Source organism: Dipteris shenzhenensis, chromosome 28, assembly GCF_047967505.1.
Source record: "Dipteris shenzhenensis isolate YYH24624 ecotype China chromosome 28, Dip_SZ_1.0, whole genome shotgun sequence".
Taxonomy (NCBI): domain Eukaryota; kingdom Viridiplantae; phylum Streptophyta; class Polypodiopsida; order Gleicheniales; family Dipteridaceae; genus Dipteris; species Dipteris shenzhenensis.
In genome coordinates this window covers 41,591,412-41,611,587 of record NC_141623.1, presented here as the reverse complement: position 1 = coordinate 41,611,587, position 20,176 = coordinate 41,591,412, and the positions used below count along the sequence as shown (strand labels likewise).

Here is a 20,176-nt window from a genome sequence, read left to right as displayed (position 1 = left end):
AAAAGAGCCTCCTTAATAACAATGGAAGGGGCTTTTTTTTTAATAAATTAATTAATTAATTTTAAAAAAAAATTGGAAGGGGCTTTCTTTTTTTGAGGTTTCTAATCTGCATTTGGATAGTTTAAGAGGAGAGGGCATGAGGAGTGGAAGCGTACGTATAGTTTCGGCAACCTTTGTAAAATCTTTGGCATCGATCCCTTAGTGCCTCTGCACTTTCCTCCAATGCTTGGAGCTGTATGTCATACAAAATAACCAACAAATTACACACCATAGCGAGAGAAGCAAACCAAAAACCAACCATTTCAATCTCTCAAAATGAGACCAATATTTGGCAAACTCAAAAAAGCATACTTCAATGCATGACTAACTACATTACAAACAATTTAGCTCAATTTCACGACATGAGAGGCCAAGGACTGTTGCCAAACTTATTATAAGCGTCAATATAACATGTCACCTTCACACCACAAGCATCCACAAAAAGATTCAAATCATACACTTTGACATGAGTAGCATGGACTACATATATCTAGAGCAACATGGGAACATTCCCAAACTTGTCATAAATATGGTTTTAAACTACAACTAAATGAATGCAGGAACATGCTCATGTTCAATCCTTCAACACAAACCAAATAGTGCAATTTAAACCTCATGATAGTCACCCACAATGTTGAAAACCATAAACTCCTTCACACACAGCAAGCACTAGACTATGACATTCGCTGCCAATGTCATAAGCACCCAACCATGAGCATAAACTAGTTGCTAGTAGTAACTAGTAAGGAAAACCAAAGAAACCAGATAGCAAGCATAACCGAAATAGGAAAGAAAAATAAGAAAACATCTTCACTCCTACTAGGAAGAGGAAATGGAATCCAAGTAGCTCCCATGATGCTAGCTAGCCAAAGCTAGATTCATTTTCTTCTAGCATTTGCAAGCATTCAAGACAAAGGCTTGAAATACTAAACAAGGAATCTGAAGTGTTCTAAACTTGAATGATCCTGCAAGTACAACTGAAGCCCCTTTTATAGGCCTAGGAAGGTGACTCAGCACCTAGCTATAAGTGGGATTATTGAACAAGGGTGCCACATGGCATGCCCACATAAAAACCAACTAAAACCATTGTATAGACAAAAATACTCAAGAGATTGACCCTTTATAAACAAATACTAAACTAAAACTTGCCACTGTTACACATACACCCTAAACATATGAGCATCCATTTATGTAAAGTTCTTCATAATACGTTTCTGTCAACACTGTAAAGATAAATAGCGAACTCAAATGTCACACAGGCTAGTAGTGATAGAGAAGGCTAATCAAAAGTAGTTTCACCAAGCTAAAACTACCTATAAAGACGAGCATCTCATTCTAGTCTCTTCCAAAAGGACATTTTTAAGCAACTAGGCTTAGAAACATAGCAACTAGGGCAATCACCGCTACAAATAGAACGCAATATCGCTACAGCAACACGCTACAACTTGGACCAAAACTACATATCTGAAATTTGCAAGTCCAATAAGACAGCAAAAAACCATATACCTGGATGAATGTAGGAACATGTCCAAACTCATCCTCTAAGCACAATAAAAATGATGCAGTTTCAACCTCATGACGTTTTGGAAAAAGTGATGAACTATAGAGTTAGTTCACTAGATTACCATTGCGGTAATTTTGGACTAGGATGAATCAAAGGTTAAAAAGAGTTGTACATAGCACCTTAAGTCCTAGGTTAGGACATCCACCATCTAGAGGCCGCATGATGTGGCAAGCCCCCACATACATCCGTCATGGATGAAGGGAATGATTTCATGGCACCAATTCCCTTGTCTATCTCATGTGGACTTTCCACATGTCTCAATGCACTCACCATGTCCCTCACTCTAGGGTAGCCAATCCAATGCAAGGCCAAGCCTCCCTCCAACCTAACTCAGGCCAGAAGGAACCATACTGCCCTGATACCAATGTAACATGCAGAGACTTGCTGTGCGGAAAGTACATGAATACAAGATATACCTTTGTAATACTAGAATATGTCCAATCATACAGATTTATTTTTGTTGTTCTAAAGACCAAAAATCTATAGCCAGCTGTGCGGAAAGTAGATGAATATAAGAGGCTAACCCAAGCATGAGAGACACATGAGATTTACCTAGCTATAACACTGCTTTAATTATACATGGTTGCCAAATCGGCATACAAGACTGTGCTGAGACCACTCCCCTAACTGCGACATGCGGAAGATGGAACTATGCTGCAGAAATAGGACACCCAAACCTCACACATGCTGGCTGAAAGCGCTGCTGGAGGCTAGGAGATGAGTCCTGAACTGAGGAAGGCTGAGTTAGTGAAAAGGCAGGCTGAAGGCCCCTTATATGGGGCTGGGAACCAGCCAACCTTGGGCCAACACAAGGGCCAGCACAATTGACTGGCTGGTCGGTTTTGGCCGACCAGGCTGCTGGCCCTTGCCTATAAAACCAGGCCCTTTTGGACCATTTCAGGCAAGCTAGGCAGCCAGTTGTCACTACCACCTGGGCTTGACCCTGGTGTCAGTGACACTGTGTGCCACGTAGGATGGGGCTAAAGCCCAAGCTCCTATGAGAAACTACCATAGAGCTTCTCTCTATCACCTCCTAGTGTTGACATTTCTCTGTGTGTGTGTGCGCGCGCATGCATGCATGCGTGCGTACGTGCACGCACGCGCGGGCGTGCAGGCGTGTGTGCGTGCGTGCGTGCATGGGTGGGTGGGTGGGTGGGTGGGTGAGTGGGTGGTGGGGGGGGGGGGGGGGGGGGGGGGGGGGGGGGGGGTGTTGTGTGTGTGTGTGTGTGTGAGAGAGAGAGAGAGAGAAAGAAAGAAAGAAATTTTATTATAGTCTTCGGAAGACCGATGGGTCTATGAGACTGAAAGAAAACCTGATACAAATCACAGTAAGGGTGGAGCTACTGAAACAAGCATCATCACCCATGCTGAATCCTAAGTCTGATCATACATAATCAAATACATCTAGATGTAACAATGAAAAGAAAACGACAAGAGCGGAGCGGAAGCCTCCGTATGCATGTCGCCCTGGCTAGTGCATAGCCGGTGATGGGACGCTGGTGCCCGTCAAGGGGTGCCGTGCATCTCGGTCTCCTAGACGAGGCTCAACGCAAGACCAAAGCCACCATGACTCCTGTGGGACGTATCCCGGGTCTAAACAATGACGGGAGGTCCCCAGAGTGATCTGTGTCTCCTCGATGTCTCGTGCGTCGTGCTGCGATCGTCGGTTCGGGGTCTCCGTCACGTCTACGGCTAGAGACTGGACGATCAGTGTCACTCGATGGGAAGAACTCTGTGATCCTGCTCTGAGAGGTGTCTGATGATGTGGCCAAGCCCCGTCGCCTGAGTAAGTACTCTCTATGTCAGACTCCCTCGTGAATGAAGGCCGCGAGGCATCTCTGATCTAGGTAGGCAAGGAATCTGGAAAGGAGCCCGGAGCCGTCTCTGAAGAGGCAGTGGTAGCGACCTCGGATCTCGTAGTACACTGGGCACCTCAAAATAAAATGCTCCTCTGACTCAACCTCCTGACAGTCGCACAATATGCATAAGTGATGCTCCCTAGGAATCCCCTCTGCTCTGCCGCTCTCTATGCGGAGGCGGTGTGATGATAGCAGAGGCCACTCTCTATGCGGACGCGGTGAGAGAGAGAGAGAGAGAGAGAGAGAGAGAGAGAGGATCCCCCTCTGGATATATACCGGCATCCTTAAGGCAATCGTTGTATGATTGTCTACATAGGGGGGATCTAGATTATCCTGCCTTTTCGTCACATAATGATATCTTCTTATACTTATAACTGCCTGTCCCTTTTCTTGGGACTGTTCTTTGTAATATAATGACAACTAGATTTCAAAAAGAAAAGTGTGCCTCTAAGCCTGCGCACATCTATCCTACCTATGTTTGTGTATGCAGGGCAATTTAGTCTAGAGGGCCCCCACCTATTTTACTTTTATGGCATCAGAGCCATCCCGATTGCATGCTGCGCAACGGACTCCTTTGCCAGCGACTACCACGACTGCCAAGACCAGTCGAGACCTCGGGCTAGCCTCAAACGGGCCAACCTTCCTACAGCCACGAAAGGCTCCAAGGCGGTGCATTCAAGCCTCTGTCACTCTCCACCTCTGTAAGTAGCTGCTCTAAAAAAACAAGGCGCCATCTCCACATCACAAGCTACATCCAACCACAGTGGACACAAATCCTTACGACCGTCGCCTCCTACACCAACGACTTTAACCTCTCCTAACGCTATCGCCAACGACTAACACACAGCACGGGCACCTCTACAAACAACGAGCCAAGCGCTCCTAAGCTCCCTGGCTGCTCTAGCGCACATAGCTCCTTGCATCGCCATCACCTCCACGTTCTAGCAGCCGACCTGAGTGGCTTCCACAGCCTCTCCACGACATGCAGCCCACTAACGGGCTCAGCAACCTGCTCTCCAGCGCTTCTCTGCATAGACGAAACCTAGAAGATTTCATTGGAATCTTTAAATATTCCGACAGGCAGACCACGTCCCCGACACGTGGCACCCCGTGAGACCTCATCCTCCACGTGGCATTTTATCTTGCCATGTCAACAACTCTATCCAGTTGCCAAGTCAACAGTCCCGTGAGGCTACCACGCCATCAGTCTATCTGCCAGCTGTCACCACTGACACATTACCCTACCACATCATATTGACAGCCACATCAGTACTACCACATCATCTAGCCACGTTAGCCTGCCAGCTCATCAGCCATGTCATCAACCAGTGACACGTCAGCAGACACATCATCATTGCCAGTTCAGCTGTCACCTCAGCATAGCTACATCATATGCTGACATCATCATCTATGCCACCTCAACAGTGCCACCTGAGTTGCTAGGTCAAAGTACCATGTCAATACTTTGACCAATCAACAGTCAACAATCAACTACCACCTCATCACTGCCACGTGACACACAGTCCCCTGTCAAGCATACTGACCCTCTGCAGGCACACACAGTGCTCCACAGTCACTGCATGTGACCACTCCTGCCACCTCAGCACAAGGCTCCACAGGCACATCTCTTGCTAAGCACAGTACCACATCATCACTACATGTGACCCACACTGACACATCATCATTGAGCGCATTTACACTCCTTTTGACCCTCCACCTAGATCAAGTCATATCTCTTGATCCAAGAAGAATTTGAGGGCGCTCCAAAAAGAAAAGTCGCTCATTTTTTTGTGCTCTACGCGCTTGTCACATCACGTGCCCATTTCGGTGCAAGTTACACTCACTTTTGAGCCTCGCCGACAAATCCACTTCCTACACGCACATCAGCCTCTACATCGACGCATCTGACCCCGCACTTAAAAAGAACAAAGGAAAATGAATTATTTGATGTTCTTTCATCGATCGACAGTTGGTATAGATCTAGATAAGAGTAGACTAGATTTCCATAGAGGGGACACTTTAATCTCCCCAAGTTGCCAATCTAAGCCATGCTCAAAATTCTCGACTCGGAGTCAGTCCATACGCTCACATACGGTTTCACATGATCACTTTACCTGAAACCTAATGTTCATCAGTTCAGTGAGAGCAAACTTCAAAGTTGTTCACAGGCATTGCCGACATGTACATACATGCATACATACATACATACATATATATATATATGTATATATATATATATATATATGTATACATATATATATATATATATACATATATGTATATATATATGTATATATATATGTATGTATATACATGTATATACACGTACGTACGTGTATACATACATGTATATATATATATACACATGTGTGTGTATATATGTATACACACACATGTGTATATATACGGGCTGTAAAAACGGTGGGGGCATCACTGCTCCCGCATTCTGAGCCATTCCAACCACACATAGTGGGGTTTGGCATTCCAGGTCCCACTCCCTGCATCTGTGGCATATTCCAAGTATTGCCCATTGTCCTAGGCATTCCTGTTTGCATTCTAGGCTGCATCCCAATGTTGAGTACATCATATTGGCATTTGCAGGGGGCATTCCACCCATCATAGGTCGCTGGAAATTCTGCATTCCCGGCTGCATGCTGCCCATAAAGCTACCTGGCATTCCGGGTGCCTCTGCGGATGGTGCTACCATTGCCTGAAAAACTGATCCCTCTCCGAAATATCCTAGATGCATCATGGGCTGAGGAAGGGCTTGCTGTCTTCGTGCAGTAGTCCCGAATCTCCTTTGGCAACCCGCAACAATATCTTTCAATTTGCTCGGACAGTGGTACATGTCTGTAAGAATTCACTGGCAATAGGGCTTCCCAAAACTTCTTATTCTAGTCCTCCAAATTTCTGCAATTTGCAGCATCCAACCTATACCAGGCGGTCATGATATCCACCTCAAAAGTGGTAGTGAGCCATGCTATTGAGAAGATGTGCTTGAATTTGACCCAAGTGGTAGGTGCTCTGCCTTGCAAGAGGAGGTTGGTCCACCATTGGAGCGCATTGCCCTTCAAAAAGGTGGCTGCCTTTCGGACTTTGGAGGATTCTGTGAAGTGTCCACCTGAGTAGGTAGCATCAAACTGTTGCACGAATGTCAAAGTCTTCAATCTGTCCTACATCCCATTGAAAGTCTCAAACTTGACAGTTGCCCCTCCCTCCTCGTAATCTTTCAATTTGCCTTTAGGGGTGAGATTGTCATAAACGGGGGGCTGTAAAAACGGTGGGGGCATCACTGCTCCCGCATTCTGAGCCATTCCAACCATACACATAGTGGGGTTTGGCATTCCAGGTCCCACTCCCTGCATCTGTGGCATATTCCAAGTATTGCCCATTGTCCTAGGCATTCCTGTTTGCATTCTAGGCTGCATCCCAATGTTGAGTACATCATATTGGCATTTGCAGGGGGCATTCCACCCATCATAGGTTGCTGGAAATTCTGCATTCCCGGCTGCATGCTGCCCATAAAGCTACCTGGCATTCCGGGTGCCTCTGCGGATGGTGCTACCATTGCCTGAAAAACTGATCCCTCTCCGAAATATCCTAGATGCATCATGGGCTGAGGAAGGGCTTGCTGTCCTTGATTGACTGTATATACACATGTGTGTGTATACATATATACACACACATGTGTATATATATATATACATGTATGTATACACGTACGTACGTGTATATACATGTATATACATGTCGGCAATGCCTCTGAACAACTCTGAAGTTTGCTCTCACTGAACTGATGAACATCAGGTTTCAGGTAATGTGATCATGTGAAATGTGAGCGTATGGATTGACTCCGAGTAGGTACTAGTCGGGAAGTTTGAGCGGCGTTGCCGACATGATACATACATGTATGTATACAAACACGTACGTACGCGTACACATATGTGTACGTACGTACGTGTATTTACATATGTATGTACATATACATGTATATCTACATATATATCTACATGTATATACATACATGTATATCTACATATATATATATACATACATGTATATATATATATATATGTATATATATATATATATACATGTATATCTACATATATATATATATACACATGTATCTTATGTATGTATGTATATTATGTATGTATGTATATTCTGTATATTATGTATGTATACATGTATATTATGTTATGGATAAATTTGACCAAGGTAAAAGGCATAAATATATGTGTGTGCTTGTATGTATGGCAATAGTATAATAAAATATGGTGTGCATAGGACCCAAGGTTGAGGTGGCAGGGCATGACCATGTGCCACGCATCCACGTAAGAGGACAAATAAGGTATGTTGTACATAATCCATGGTAGTTATATTATAAAATGTTAAGGTGGCATGGTTCCTCCATATGCCACCCCTCCACCTAGGCGGTCCCATGCCTGCATTTAGTGAGGGACCATGAGAGAAGTAATATAAAATAGGTGGAGATGGATATTATATTGGATTATTCCCTCCATGTAGAATAGGCCCATGTGGGAGGAGGGGGTGTAGATAGTCCAAGAATGCAAGTTAAATAATGGGAAAAGTAGGATGAGTTGGCAAGATTCCTTCTGCTAACCCTCCACTTGTCCTCCTAGGTGATTGAACGTATTATAAAATTGGGAAGAGATCAGGGAAGTATCTTAGACTTGGGATATGGGGGTTCATATATGTGAAAAAATAAGGCCAAAGGTTGTCGCACACAATTGAGAGTGCGTAACCGCCTAGCCCACATGGGAGATTTTTCCACACACGCCATGCATGTGGGAGGATGCATTTATTGGGAGAGACCCCCTCTCTTGGCTATAAAAGGAGGGAGCTATTCCTTGATGGGACACGCTCATTCTTGTAAAGCCACCTACCTAGTACTTTGATTTCTTCCCCCCATCTTTCCTTTCAAATAAAGCATGACCCTCCTCTCTTGATGTCTCCATCTCTACATTCCTCGTCCCATTATGTACATGCTCCTCCTTCCCCTCTCCCTCTCTCCTTGTGCCATAGTCTCCGTCTTCATTCCCACACCTCTTAATCTCTTTTCCGCACCCATGTTAACGCTTCTCTTCTCACGTTCCCTTTTCCTATATGGCCCTCGAGCGTCGCCATATCTAGCATCTAGCCTCTTGTCTCGAATTCTTTTCTAGTTAATAGAACTGATGTGGCTGCTAGGATCGAAATCTCCACGACTAGCGGCGTAAAAGTCGTTACTCGTACGGTTGGTTAGTTCTACAGCACCTTCCGTGTGCAGTTCTCTGCTTCTGCGCCTCCAATCTGCGTATCTTCTGCTCGCAGTTCTCTATCTCTGCGGCTGCAGAACTTCTCAGTTTCTGCACCTTCCGCCTGTAGTTCCTGCGCATCTTCTGGGTTCTTGCGCATCTTCTGTGCGGCGCCACGCGTTTTCTGGTCGACCGTGTCTGCAAAATCGCTTCTGCGTATCTTCTGTGCGATGCCACGCAAAACTACTCCTGCACATCTGCAACAGACCTCGCGTCCCCCTTTCTATCTTCTTCTTCTTCTCTTTCTCTTCTCTTCTCCTCTTCTCTCTTCTCTTTTTATTAAGGAGTGAGAATTGAACCAAAGACCTCCCCGTTCACAAAAGGAAGACTTACCAATGGGCCAGCAAATAGGAAGTGATGAAAGTATAATGATATTGCTTATATGGTGAAATCTAATGAACTATAACTCTCTAACCGTACTGAGTTTCCTCTTGTTGTAAAAAGCAAAAGTACTTCATTTCATGTGCTCTATTCATATCTGATACTAGATCGTAGATTTTGAACTTTTTCAAGTTCACTCCTTGGACGCACGTAACACGAGGAGGGTGGATATTTATGTCACTTCTCGACTAGTTCAAGGATTTGGTGCTTGGTCCTTGGCTCATCTCGGCTATCAATTGGCGAGATCTCTTTCTTGATCTTCATGTTGATCTTCAACAACTGATTGTACAATGCATCGTTTAAGAAGACGACGGGTGGGATGATACACCATGGATGATTCAAGCTGAAGAACTAGTGATACACTGAGAGAACTTTGATTTCAATTCTACTCATTGTGCGGTGATCGAGCTACTTGCTGTATCGGAGATAATTAAAAGACTGACATTCTTCGAAGGGTGGGATGCTCCCCAAGCTTCGGAGGAGATTTAGCGCATCTGCTTATTAATTCCTGTGGATAAGCTCGTCTTGAATGATTTCTTCTCGATCTCACTATAAAGGTTTCTAAGGCTCGGCTATGATTGGTAATGTTTCGATAAGGAATCCCTTTATACCTAATCAACCTTTTGTGCCTCATTTTGAGCTTCAAGTTGTAATTCTTTTTTGTCTAAAGATAAACTATCAACAAAGGATTGTAAGTTTATTTGGTGCTGAACGTCTTGCTCAAGTATTGAATTCTCCCCATCCTCTCCTTCTACCTATCTTAGACTACCGAGAAACTTGGGATGTCCGGATTTTAGTCTTGGTGTGATGATATCTTAGCTCCTCCAATTTGATGGAGCATACAAACCTTCGACCAAGGCTGCTGATGTGGGTGTGAAGCTCACTTCACCAGGGAGTGAGGTGTATTATTATAGCAAGTCTGCACCAGTAAGTACTTGCAACCAAGCTGATACTCGGCACTCATTTTTTAGCTAGAAAAGGCGCAAGAACATCGCATCAAGCAACTTGAGATGCAAGGAAATTCTCAACTCATATGTGAACAATTTAGTGGAAGATGGAAGGTGCGGAGCGAAGGCTTGGTTCGACAACAAAAGGCACAAGAACATCGCATCAAGCAACTTGAGGTGCAAGGAAATTCTCAACTCATGTGTGAACAATTTAGTGGAAGGTGGAAAGGTACGGAGCAAAGGCTTGGTTCGACGACATCAACAAGCATTGGAACTTTGCCAACAATTTCAAGAGGTAAAAATTCAGCATATCCCTCGAGCTCAAAATATAGTTGCTGATTACTTGGCACGTGAAGCTTGTACTTCAATCACGCATGAAGCGAGTCAAAGCACCGCCACAACAAAGCCACAAGCCACGAATAAGCGTGATCATTTGTAAGGAATGCAAAGATTGTGGTCATCATGAAACTAAGTGTTGGGTATATTTGATACGAGTTTACCGACTTCGGAAGATCATCAGAAAGTTCCTTAAGGACATTGCACAAAAGAAGAATGCCAAACCACATACCCCTTGAAGAAATAGCATGGCGACTACCAGAACTGAAAAAAGCTGAAGGTGATGTGCAAGTTCTCCAACTGTTAACATTTGTCATGGCATTCTTGTTTGCCTTGATGAACAACCTCATGCAGCACCGCATGAGGTTGGATGCAATATCATGAGGGTTGATCCTTTAAAGATTGTCTGTGAGCTATTCTATGCTGAAGATTCCTCCCGTATAATATTTCACAATACACTAGTCACACCCTACCCTACCTATGTGTGCTGATTTTCAGTTCAAGCTACCTCTTTCAATTGTTTGCCAATACATTTCATCTCTCTCTTTTCCATTTTCCAAGCATGGCTGACATTTCCATGTTGTATGGACGAGTTGAAGAAAATCTAAATGAGTATCTTGTGGCCTTCAAGCGTTATTGTCTTTCTCTCAAATTTCTTACTGAAGATAGATGGTTGTTGGTTCTTCCCACATTTCTAGAGGGTTTAGCTCAAGTGTGGTATGAGAAGCAGGCTGAAGACGTTTGCCAAAGCTGGCCAAGGTTGACAGCAGCGATGATTGAGTATTTCGGCAAAGAAGAGGAGCCGGAGAATGTGTACCTGCAGGTGAGACGGAGCGTCGATATGTGGAGCAGTCAGAAGGTGAGACGGAGCGTCGATATGTGGATCGAGCGGCCGTGCTCCTCGACCGTTTAATTGCCATGCAAGAAGACAATGCCGGATTTCGAGCTGAAATGACTCAACATGTGCTGGGCTAGTCACATAGCTAAGAAAACATTGCCCAAGGATTACACACAGATTACATAGATTACATCTCAAAGACTCCTTTCCTTCAGATTACATCCCTTGTAGCAGGAGCAAGAGACGAATTCCGCCTCAAGCTTAATTGAAGAATCCAGAAACTATGGTGCTAGCACATGAGATTACTCAAAAGTTTGATAAAGTTCAATCTGACCACACCTCAAAGAAGACGATTGTCCCTCCGCAACCCCCTCAATTCTTGCAACAACCTGGGGGGTCCAACTCAGGGGCATACTCCCACCCCCCATCAGGGATCTATCCACCGCCTCCACCTCAAATGTATGGTCCTCCCTTAGATGCTTACCCTCAAGAAGGAGTATATCCTCAACATCCGCCTGGAAGATTTCCCCAGCCTCGCCGACGAGCCCCCGTCCTTCCTACTCCCCCGGCCCTCTTGCTAAAGAACCTCGAGTCAATGACCTAGCCAAGGCCCTGAATGATCTTCGGCTTGAGATGGTGGGCATCAAAAATCAAGCCAATCGCCCTCCAAGAGAACGTGCCAATGTTGTGTGCTACGAATGCCACCAGAAGGGTCATTATCGCACGGAATGTCCCAATATTCCAAGGGTGAATCTTCTAAGTGAATCAAGCACCGAGGATTCCGACGTGGAGATCCTTGACCTTGGGAAAAGAAGTCGTACCACCTCAGACCCCTCTCCAAACCGTGGCCCGTACCCCCCAGGAAGAAGGTGTCCTCGGAGCCCTCAGATGCTGAGATGGCAGACCTACCAACAGAGAATACTAAAAGATCTCGCAGAAGTAATTGGTCGTCCTTGGATTTTCCCATCGGCTCAGGGCAAGAAGACTATTCGATCGTTCAAGACCTTGCTCATCGGTCTTTGAGCATCATGCTTCCTCAACTAATAGCATTAAGCCCTAAGGTGAGACGTGAGCTACAGCAAGGGCTCTCAACAAGGAAGAGCAAGAAAAAGGAAAAGGTACGAGAGGTCTCTTATATCTCTAAAGAAATTGATCGGCACCCACATACAATAGATGTCATCATAGATAATTGCCATGTCAAAAGTGTGTGTCGATGGGGGAGCTGCATGTAATATCATGGTGCCCCGAATCATGAAGAAATTGAATTTGAAATGCATAAGGCGTTCCTCCACTCGAATCAAGGTAGCAGATGATCGACAACTCGCTACCTTGGGAGTCATTGAGGATTTGCTCATCACTATCAATGGGTTGACCACTACCGTCAATTTCTATGTGATGGACATCGAAGATACAGGCAGAAGTTATCCAACCATACTCAGGAGACCATGGTTAAGAAAGAGTGATGCAGTCAGCTATTGGAAGGCAGGACACATGTCTTTTGGTGCTTCTAAGGAGAAGATCCCGGTGCAACCAGGTGCCACTGAACCAGAAGAAGAAAAGGATCAAGACAGTGATACTCTCATCCTCGGTGTCTGAATCAATGGAAGAATCAGACGAGAGGGAGTTCTTCTCAGAGGAGGAAGTTTACATGATGGGGGTGTCTCCGACCCCGCCACCTGCAAAAAAGGTAACAGCTAGTCCTCAACAGCTTGAATCTATGCTTTCCCCTGACCTCACTCCGAGTGAGAAAGATGAGTTCCTAGAAATGTTTAAAGATTTCCCTGACCTCTTCGCAACTAGCTACCACCTTCGCCATGTGACTGCCATAGAACACAAGATAGAGCTGAAGCCTGATGCTAAGCCAGTGGCTCAGAAGTATCGAAGATTAGGGTCTCTACAGACCGATGCTTTGCGCTCACAGTTGCAGAAGCTTGTAGAAGCTGGGTTTATTGTTCCGGTTCACAATACTGAATGGGTTTCACCAGTGGTAGTCACCCCAAAGAAAAACAAGTAGCGGGTCTGCATCAATTATAAGAAACTCAATGGGGCCACCAAGAGAAACCATCATCCTCTGCTCTTTCAAGACCTCATTCTTGAGAAGGTAAGTGGTCATGAGATGTATACTTTCTGTGATGGTTACTCCGAGTTTTATCAAATCAGAATGGCTGAGGAGGATGTGCTTAAAACCACATTTGCCACACCTTTGGGGACGTTTGCATTCAAAGTAATGCCATTTGGCCTCACCAATGCTCCTGCTATCTTTCAATGATTTATGCAGATGGTGTTTGCTCCATATTTGGGGGTTTTCTTGGAGGTGTTTTAAGATGATTTCTATATAATCTCGGCACGTAAGGAGCACATCATGAAGGTTAGGTTGGCCTTCCAAAGGGTCAATGATGCGAATGGTAGCCTGAACCCTAATAAATGCACCATTGGAGCCACTCAAGGGAGGTTACTGGGACATATTGTCTCATCTAAGGGAGTCAAGCCTGACCCCGAGAAGGTAGAAGCTATCCTCAAGCTCTCCCTGCCAACAACCAAACGTCAGGTACGCTCATTTGTCAATCTAGCAGGATACTATCACCGCTTCATTGATCAATATGCTGCTTTGACGCGACCCATGACTATGCTATTAAAAGATGGAGTTGATTTCTCTTGGGATGAGGATTGTGATCATGGGTTTGTACAAATCAAGAGTGTTTTGGCTTCAGAACCCATTCTACGCAATCCTGATTGGTCAAAGACTTTCTATATCAATCCTGGGTTTGGTGAGCACACTCTGGTGGGTATTATTCTCCAGCAAGGGGAGGATCGGTTCATGTATCCCGTTCGATTTGCTTCTCGACAATTGCTCGAAACTGAACGACACTACTCTGAGGCTGGCAAACATGCCTTGTCTTTGGTGTTCTGCATTGAGAAATTTAAGCATTATGTGGCTAGAAAGTCGTCCATTATAATCTACAGCAATGGTCTTGCAAAGCAGGTTCTTCAATCACCAAATCCCATGGGCCGGTTGGCCAAATGGTTGGCAGTTCTACAAGAATATGATTTTTCTTTCAAAATCCTAAAGGGGGGTTATTCCAACTTGAAGAATGCTTTGATTGATTTAGAGAAGTGTCTCGATGTAACCCTTGTAGCGGCCATAGAAGTTGGGGATCCATAATGAAGTACCTAAGGTATTGAAGCATTATCATGACGGATTTTGTGGAGGCCATTATGCCGGTGACTATATAGCTAAGAAGATTTTACATGTTGGGTAGTACTGGCCGACCTTGTTCAAGGATGTCACTATGTATTGCAAAACTTGTGAACCATGCCAATTCTTTGGTAGGAAGGATTTGCGTCCTGAGCAACATCACCCAGTGATGTCCATCCATCCGTTTCAGAAGTAGGGAATAGATTTTGTTGGGCCCCTGCCCATGACTGACCGCAAAAAGAAGTATCTTCTGGTAGCCACTCAGTATGTCACTAAGTGGGCCGAAGCTATCGCCCTCCCCGCTACAAATAGTAAGGCAATTTCAAATTTCATATTTGAACATATCTGTACAAGGTTTGGGACACCCATGGAAATAGTATCTGACCATGGGAGTCCATTCTTAAATGAAGCAGTGGAGTTGCTCATGGATCGCATGGGCATTGATCATCGCACTTCTAGCATCTATTATCCGGCATCCATGGGACAAACGGAGCGGACCACTGGCCTCCTTTGTAGTACCATGGGAAAAATGACCACGGGGAACAGGAGCCAGTGGGATCAGAAGGTCACTGAAGCCGTCTGGGCTTACAACATCACCCATAAAACGTCTACATGTCACACTCCTTTTGAGTTGGTGTACGGTACTGAGGCAGTTTTACTACTAGAGATAGAAATTCCAGCCTTGAGAACATGTAGAGTCTAGGTTGGTACAACTTGAGAAGCTAGATGAAACCCAACACCTTGCACTCCATCAAACAGAGATCCAAAAGAACCGACAAAAGACCCGCATGGATGCTAAGATTCGCAAGGGATGGGAAAGACACTTTGCTGAGGGGAATGTTGTGCTATGCTTTGATAATAGATTGGACCACCAGATGGATAAAAATTTCCTTCCACTGTGGAGCGGTCCATACAAAGTCATCAACGAACGTAGCAATGGGTCTGTACAAGTATAGGAGCTGCATGAGGCATATGGCAAGAAGGTGATCAAGAAGCGTTATCTCAAGCCCTTCTTTGTTCGTGATGGTCCCAGGCATGGAAATGCTGTGCATTCCCTGCCTTGGGGAGAGAACTATTATGGATAAATTTAACCAAGGTAAAACACATAAATATATGTGTGTGCTTGTATGTGTGGCAATAGTATAATAAAATATGGTGTGCATAGGGCCCAGAATTGAGGTGGCAAGGCATGACCACATGCCACCCTTCCACGTAAGAGGACCCATAAGGTGTGTTGTACATAATGCATGGTAGTTATATTATAAAAATGTTAAGGTGGCATGGTTCCTCCATGTGCCACCCCTCCACCTAGGCGGTCCCATGCCTACATTTAGTAACACATGGACCAAGGAGCATGGGAGAGGTAATATAAAATAGGTGGAGATGGATATTATATTGGATTATTCCCTCCATGTAGAATAGGCCCATGTGGGGGGGGGGGGGGGGGGGTTGATAGTCCAAGAATGCAAGTTAAATAATGGGTAAAGTAGGATTAGGTGGCAAGATTACTTGTGCCAACCCTCCACTTATCCTCCTAGATGATTGAACGTATTATAAAATTGGGAAGAGACTAGGGGAGTATCTTAGACTTCGGATATGGGGGTTGATATATGTGGAAAAATGAAGCCAAGGGTTGTCACACACAATTGAGAGTGCGTAACCGCTTAGCCCACATGGGAGACTTTTCCACACACACCATGCATGTGGGAGGATGCATTTATTGGGAGAGACCCCCTCTCTTGGCTATAAAAGAAAAGGGCTATTCATTGATGGGACACGCTCATTCTTGTAAAGCCACCTAGAATATAGATATATCTATAGATATAGCTATGTATCTATGTATATATATATCAATGTATATATATATATATAGATATAGCTATGTATCTATGTATATCTATATCAATGTATATCTCTATATATATATATATATATATATATATACATTGATATAGATATACATAGATACATAGCTATATCTATAGATATATCTATATTATATATATATATAGATATACATCGATATATCTATATATCTACATATATAGATATCTAAAGATATGTGTGTGTGTGTATATATATATATATATATATATATATATATATATATATATGTATGTATATATATGTATGTATATATATGTATATGTATAGATATACATAAATATAGATATATATAGATATATAGATATATCTTTACATAGATATATCTATACATAGATATATCTATTATATACATATATAGATATATCTATGTATCTATACATAGATATATCTATATATATACATATATGTATATCTATATATATACATATATGTATATATATAGATATACATATACGTATATATATATATATATATATATATAAAGCTTTGTAAGACTAGAATAAGTCCAATCATACAAATTTAGATTTATTTTTTTTCTAAAGATCAAAAATCTAGACAGAAAATAAAAGAGAATATAAAAGAGAATATGAAAGAGAAGAAAAAAAGAGGTAAACAAAAACTTTTAAGAAAAACAAAGGGAAGACATACTTAGCAAGCAAAGCAACACTTATGTCGTCATCAGTGCCCAAGCATAAGCAGCTATACGGGGTTTATAAAGACTCACGGAGTCTCTTGGGCAAACCCAGTGCTTACTAAAATACGCCAAATAACCAGAAGAGAAAGAAAACAAGAAATAAAGAAGAAAAGAAGCAGGTGACTAAGCAAAAATAAACAAGCAAGTCAAGAAACAAAATCTTCCAAAAAACTCGAATATCGCTCTCTCTCTCTCACTCTCACTCTTATTTAAAACGTAAAAAGCTAAATGGTCCTTTACACTTATGTATTGTTTCCGACAAGGAGTCAAAAATACATTTCTAACTTAGAAAGCATAAGCATACTCAAACAAACTCTCTTTTGAAACCAAAAGAAAAACGGGCTATTCAGCTCCCCGCTTTTTGTTTTCAGCTTATATTCAATCATTCTAAACATACCTAAGGCCGATACACCATAGATAAAAGACTTCATATCTAAGATTGTGTGTACTTTTTTCATTATTTTCCTTGGATTATACCTCTTGTGTAATAGTAAAGTGATCAAATTACTACATTGAGTGATAAAAGACTCCTTAGTTGTACAAAGGCGGAAAAATCTATGGAATGGGGAAGAAATGACTTCATATTTTGCCAAATCAGAAATGTTATGAGTCAATGTGAGGCATTTTTATAATGTGTAAACTACTATATTCAGGTTATTCACGTTTATCGTAAATATCAACCTCTAATCCTATGGTAGATTGAGAAATTCTAAGATCTAAGAAAACACAAGAATCCCCTCTTGAAGTGCATTTCAGTTCACAAGAGTCACGAGGATAGTTTCCTTCTCCAAAAGCACTAGCATCTTTGTACATAAAGTCTTGAAAGTTAGGAACATCTGGTACAACTAAATCATCAATAAAACGGCAAACTATTGATAGAAATAAGACGTTGCATAAACTCAAATTCATAAGTGAAGATAAAAGTTTGCTAAAAAAGACGGCACAATTAGTGCCCATGGGGATTCCTATAATTTGTTGAAACAAAGAATCACCTATTGTGATGTAAAGATTATCTAAAAGAAAATCTATCCAAGAGCAAACATCTTCCACACTTACTACCTTTGTGTATCGTTTCTTTTTAGAACCTATGTCGTGATCTTTATTTTTTTGCCACAAGAAGTCAAAGCATATATATGTACAGATAGATAGATATATATAGATATAGATATATATATATACATGTATATCTATATATGTATGTATATACATGTATATGTACATATATATATATATATATATATATATCTGTACATGTATATACATATATACATATATACGCACATATACATGTATACATATACATGCACATATACATGTATACATATACATGCACATATATGTATATACATACATGTACATATACATGTATACATATACATGTATATGTATACATGTATACATATACATGTATATATGTATATACATATATATGTATATATGTATATACATATATACATATATATGTATATACATATATACATATATATGTACATACACAAGTATGTACATACATGTATGTATGTACATGTATGTACATACCATGTACATGTATGTATATACATGTATCTACATGTAAATACATGTATCTACATACATGTACATACATACATGTATATACATACATGTACATGGTATGTACATACATGTATATACATGTATGTATGTACATGTACATATATATGTATATACATGTTATACATACATGTATGTATGTACATGTATGTATATATACATGTATATACATGTATATACATGTATGTATATATACATGTATATATACATACATATATATATGTATATATAAATTACATACATACATACATGTATACATATATATATATATATATATATATATATACATATATATATGTATATATAAATTACATACATACATGTATATATATGTATATAGAAATTACATACATACATGTATACATATACATATGTATATATATAAATATACATATACATATACATATCTATATGTATATGTATATGTATATACATATGTATACATGTAATATATATATATATATATATATATATATATATATTACATGTATACATATGTATATGTATATGCATATGCATATGCATATATGTATATGTATATGTATATGGATATGTAGATGTACATGTACATGTACATGTACATGTAGTACATGTACTACATGTACATGTAACATGTTACATGCTACATGTTACATGTTACATGTTACATGTTACATTTAACATGTAACATGTAACATGTACATGTAACATGTAACATGTACAATGTACATGTTACATGTTACATGTTAGTACCATGGTTGTAAGACACGTTAAGACACGACACGTTAGACACGCTTCAGACACGAGTGTCTAAAGTGTCTTAAAGATAAGACACGTAAGACACGCCATTGTGGTTATAATAATAAATATTTAATTAATATATGTATAGGTATAAAAATGTACAACTTGCTAGCATAGCTAGTTGCTAGATTCTAGAAGTACAATAAGCTACACTTGAATAATGCAAGAAGAAACAATGCACTTGTACAATGTAGTTAAGAGTCAAGACTTGTCACTCAAGACTTAAAAGTTAAAGTTTAGACTCACGATTGAAGAGCTTGCAAGTTTTGAGTACTAAAAGGTTTAAACTGACAATTGAATCTTGTCACATGTGACATGAATGAAAATTGCATCTCGATACATATAATTGAAAGAAAGCTATCTCTAAAGATTCATCCTAATCTGAATCTATGAGGTCACTGCCACTGCTAGATCCAAAGTCACCATCAATGATAGCATGGCTAAGTCAAACTCAATGTGTGTTGTTACTCCCCACCTACCAAAAAAAAAAAAAAACACTAGAGTGTCTAAAGGTGTCTTAAGATAAGACACGTGTCTTAAGTGTCTTAAGTGTCTTATCATAAGACACGAGTGTCTTAACAACCATGCATGTTACATGTTACATGTTACATGTACATGTACATGTACATTGTACATGTTACATGTAACATGTACATGTAACATGTACATCAATGTACATGTACATCAATGTACATGTTACATGTTACATGTACATGTTACATGTACATTTACATGTTAACATGTTACATGTAGTAACATGTA

The 20,176-nt window shown here is 41.3% G+C and overlaps 1 protein-coding gene across 3 annotated transcripts in view; it reads right to left on the bottom strand.

Annotated features, from left to right (window-relative positions):
• The window catches only part of SFC (ARF GTPase-activating protein), a 95,266-nt gene that overhangs the window by 55,338 nt on the left and 19,752 nt on the right, over nt 1-20,176 (bottom strand). For all 3 annotated transcript variants that reach the window (XM_087399983.1, XM_087399985.1, XM_087399984.1), the window contains exon 2: nt 156-232. In XM_087399983.1, the coding sequence (XP_087256109.1) occupies nt 156-232 (77 nt within the window). The remainder of the gene's footprint in view (nt 1-155; nt 233-20,176) is intronic.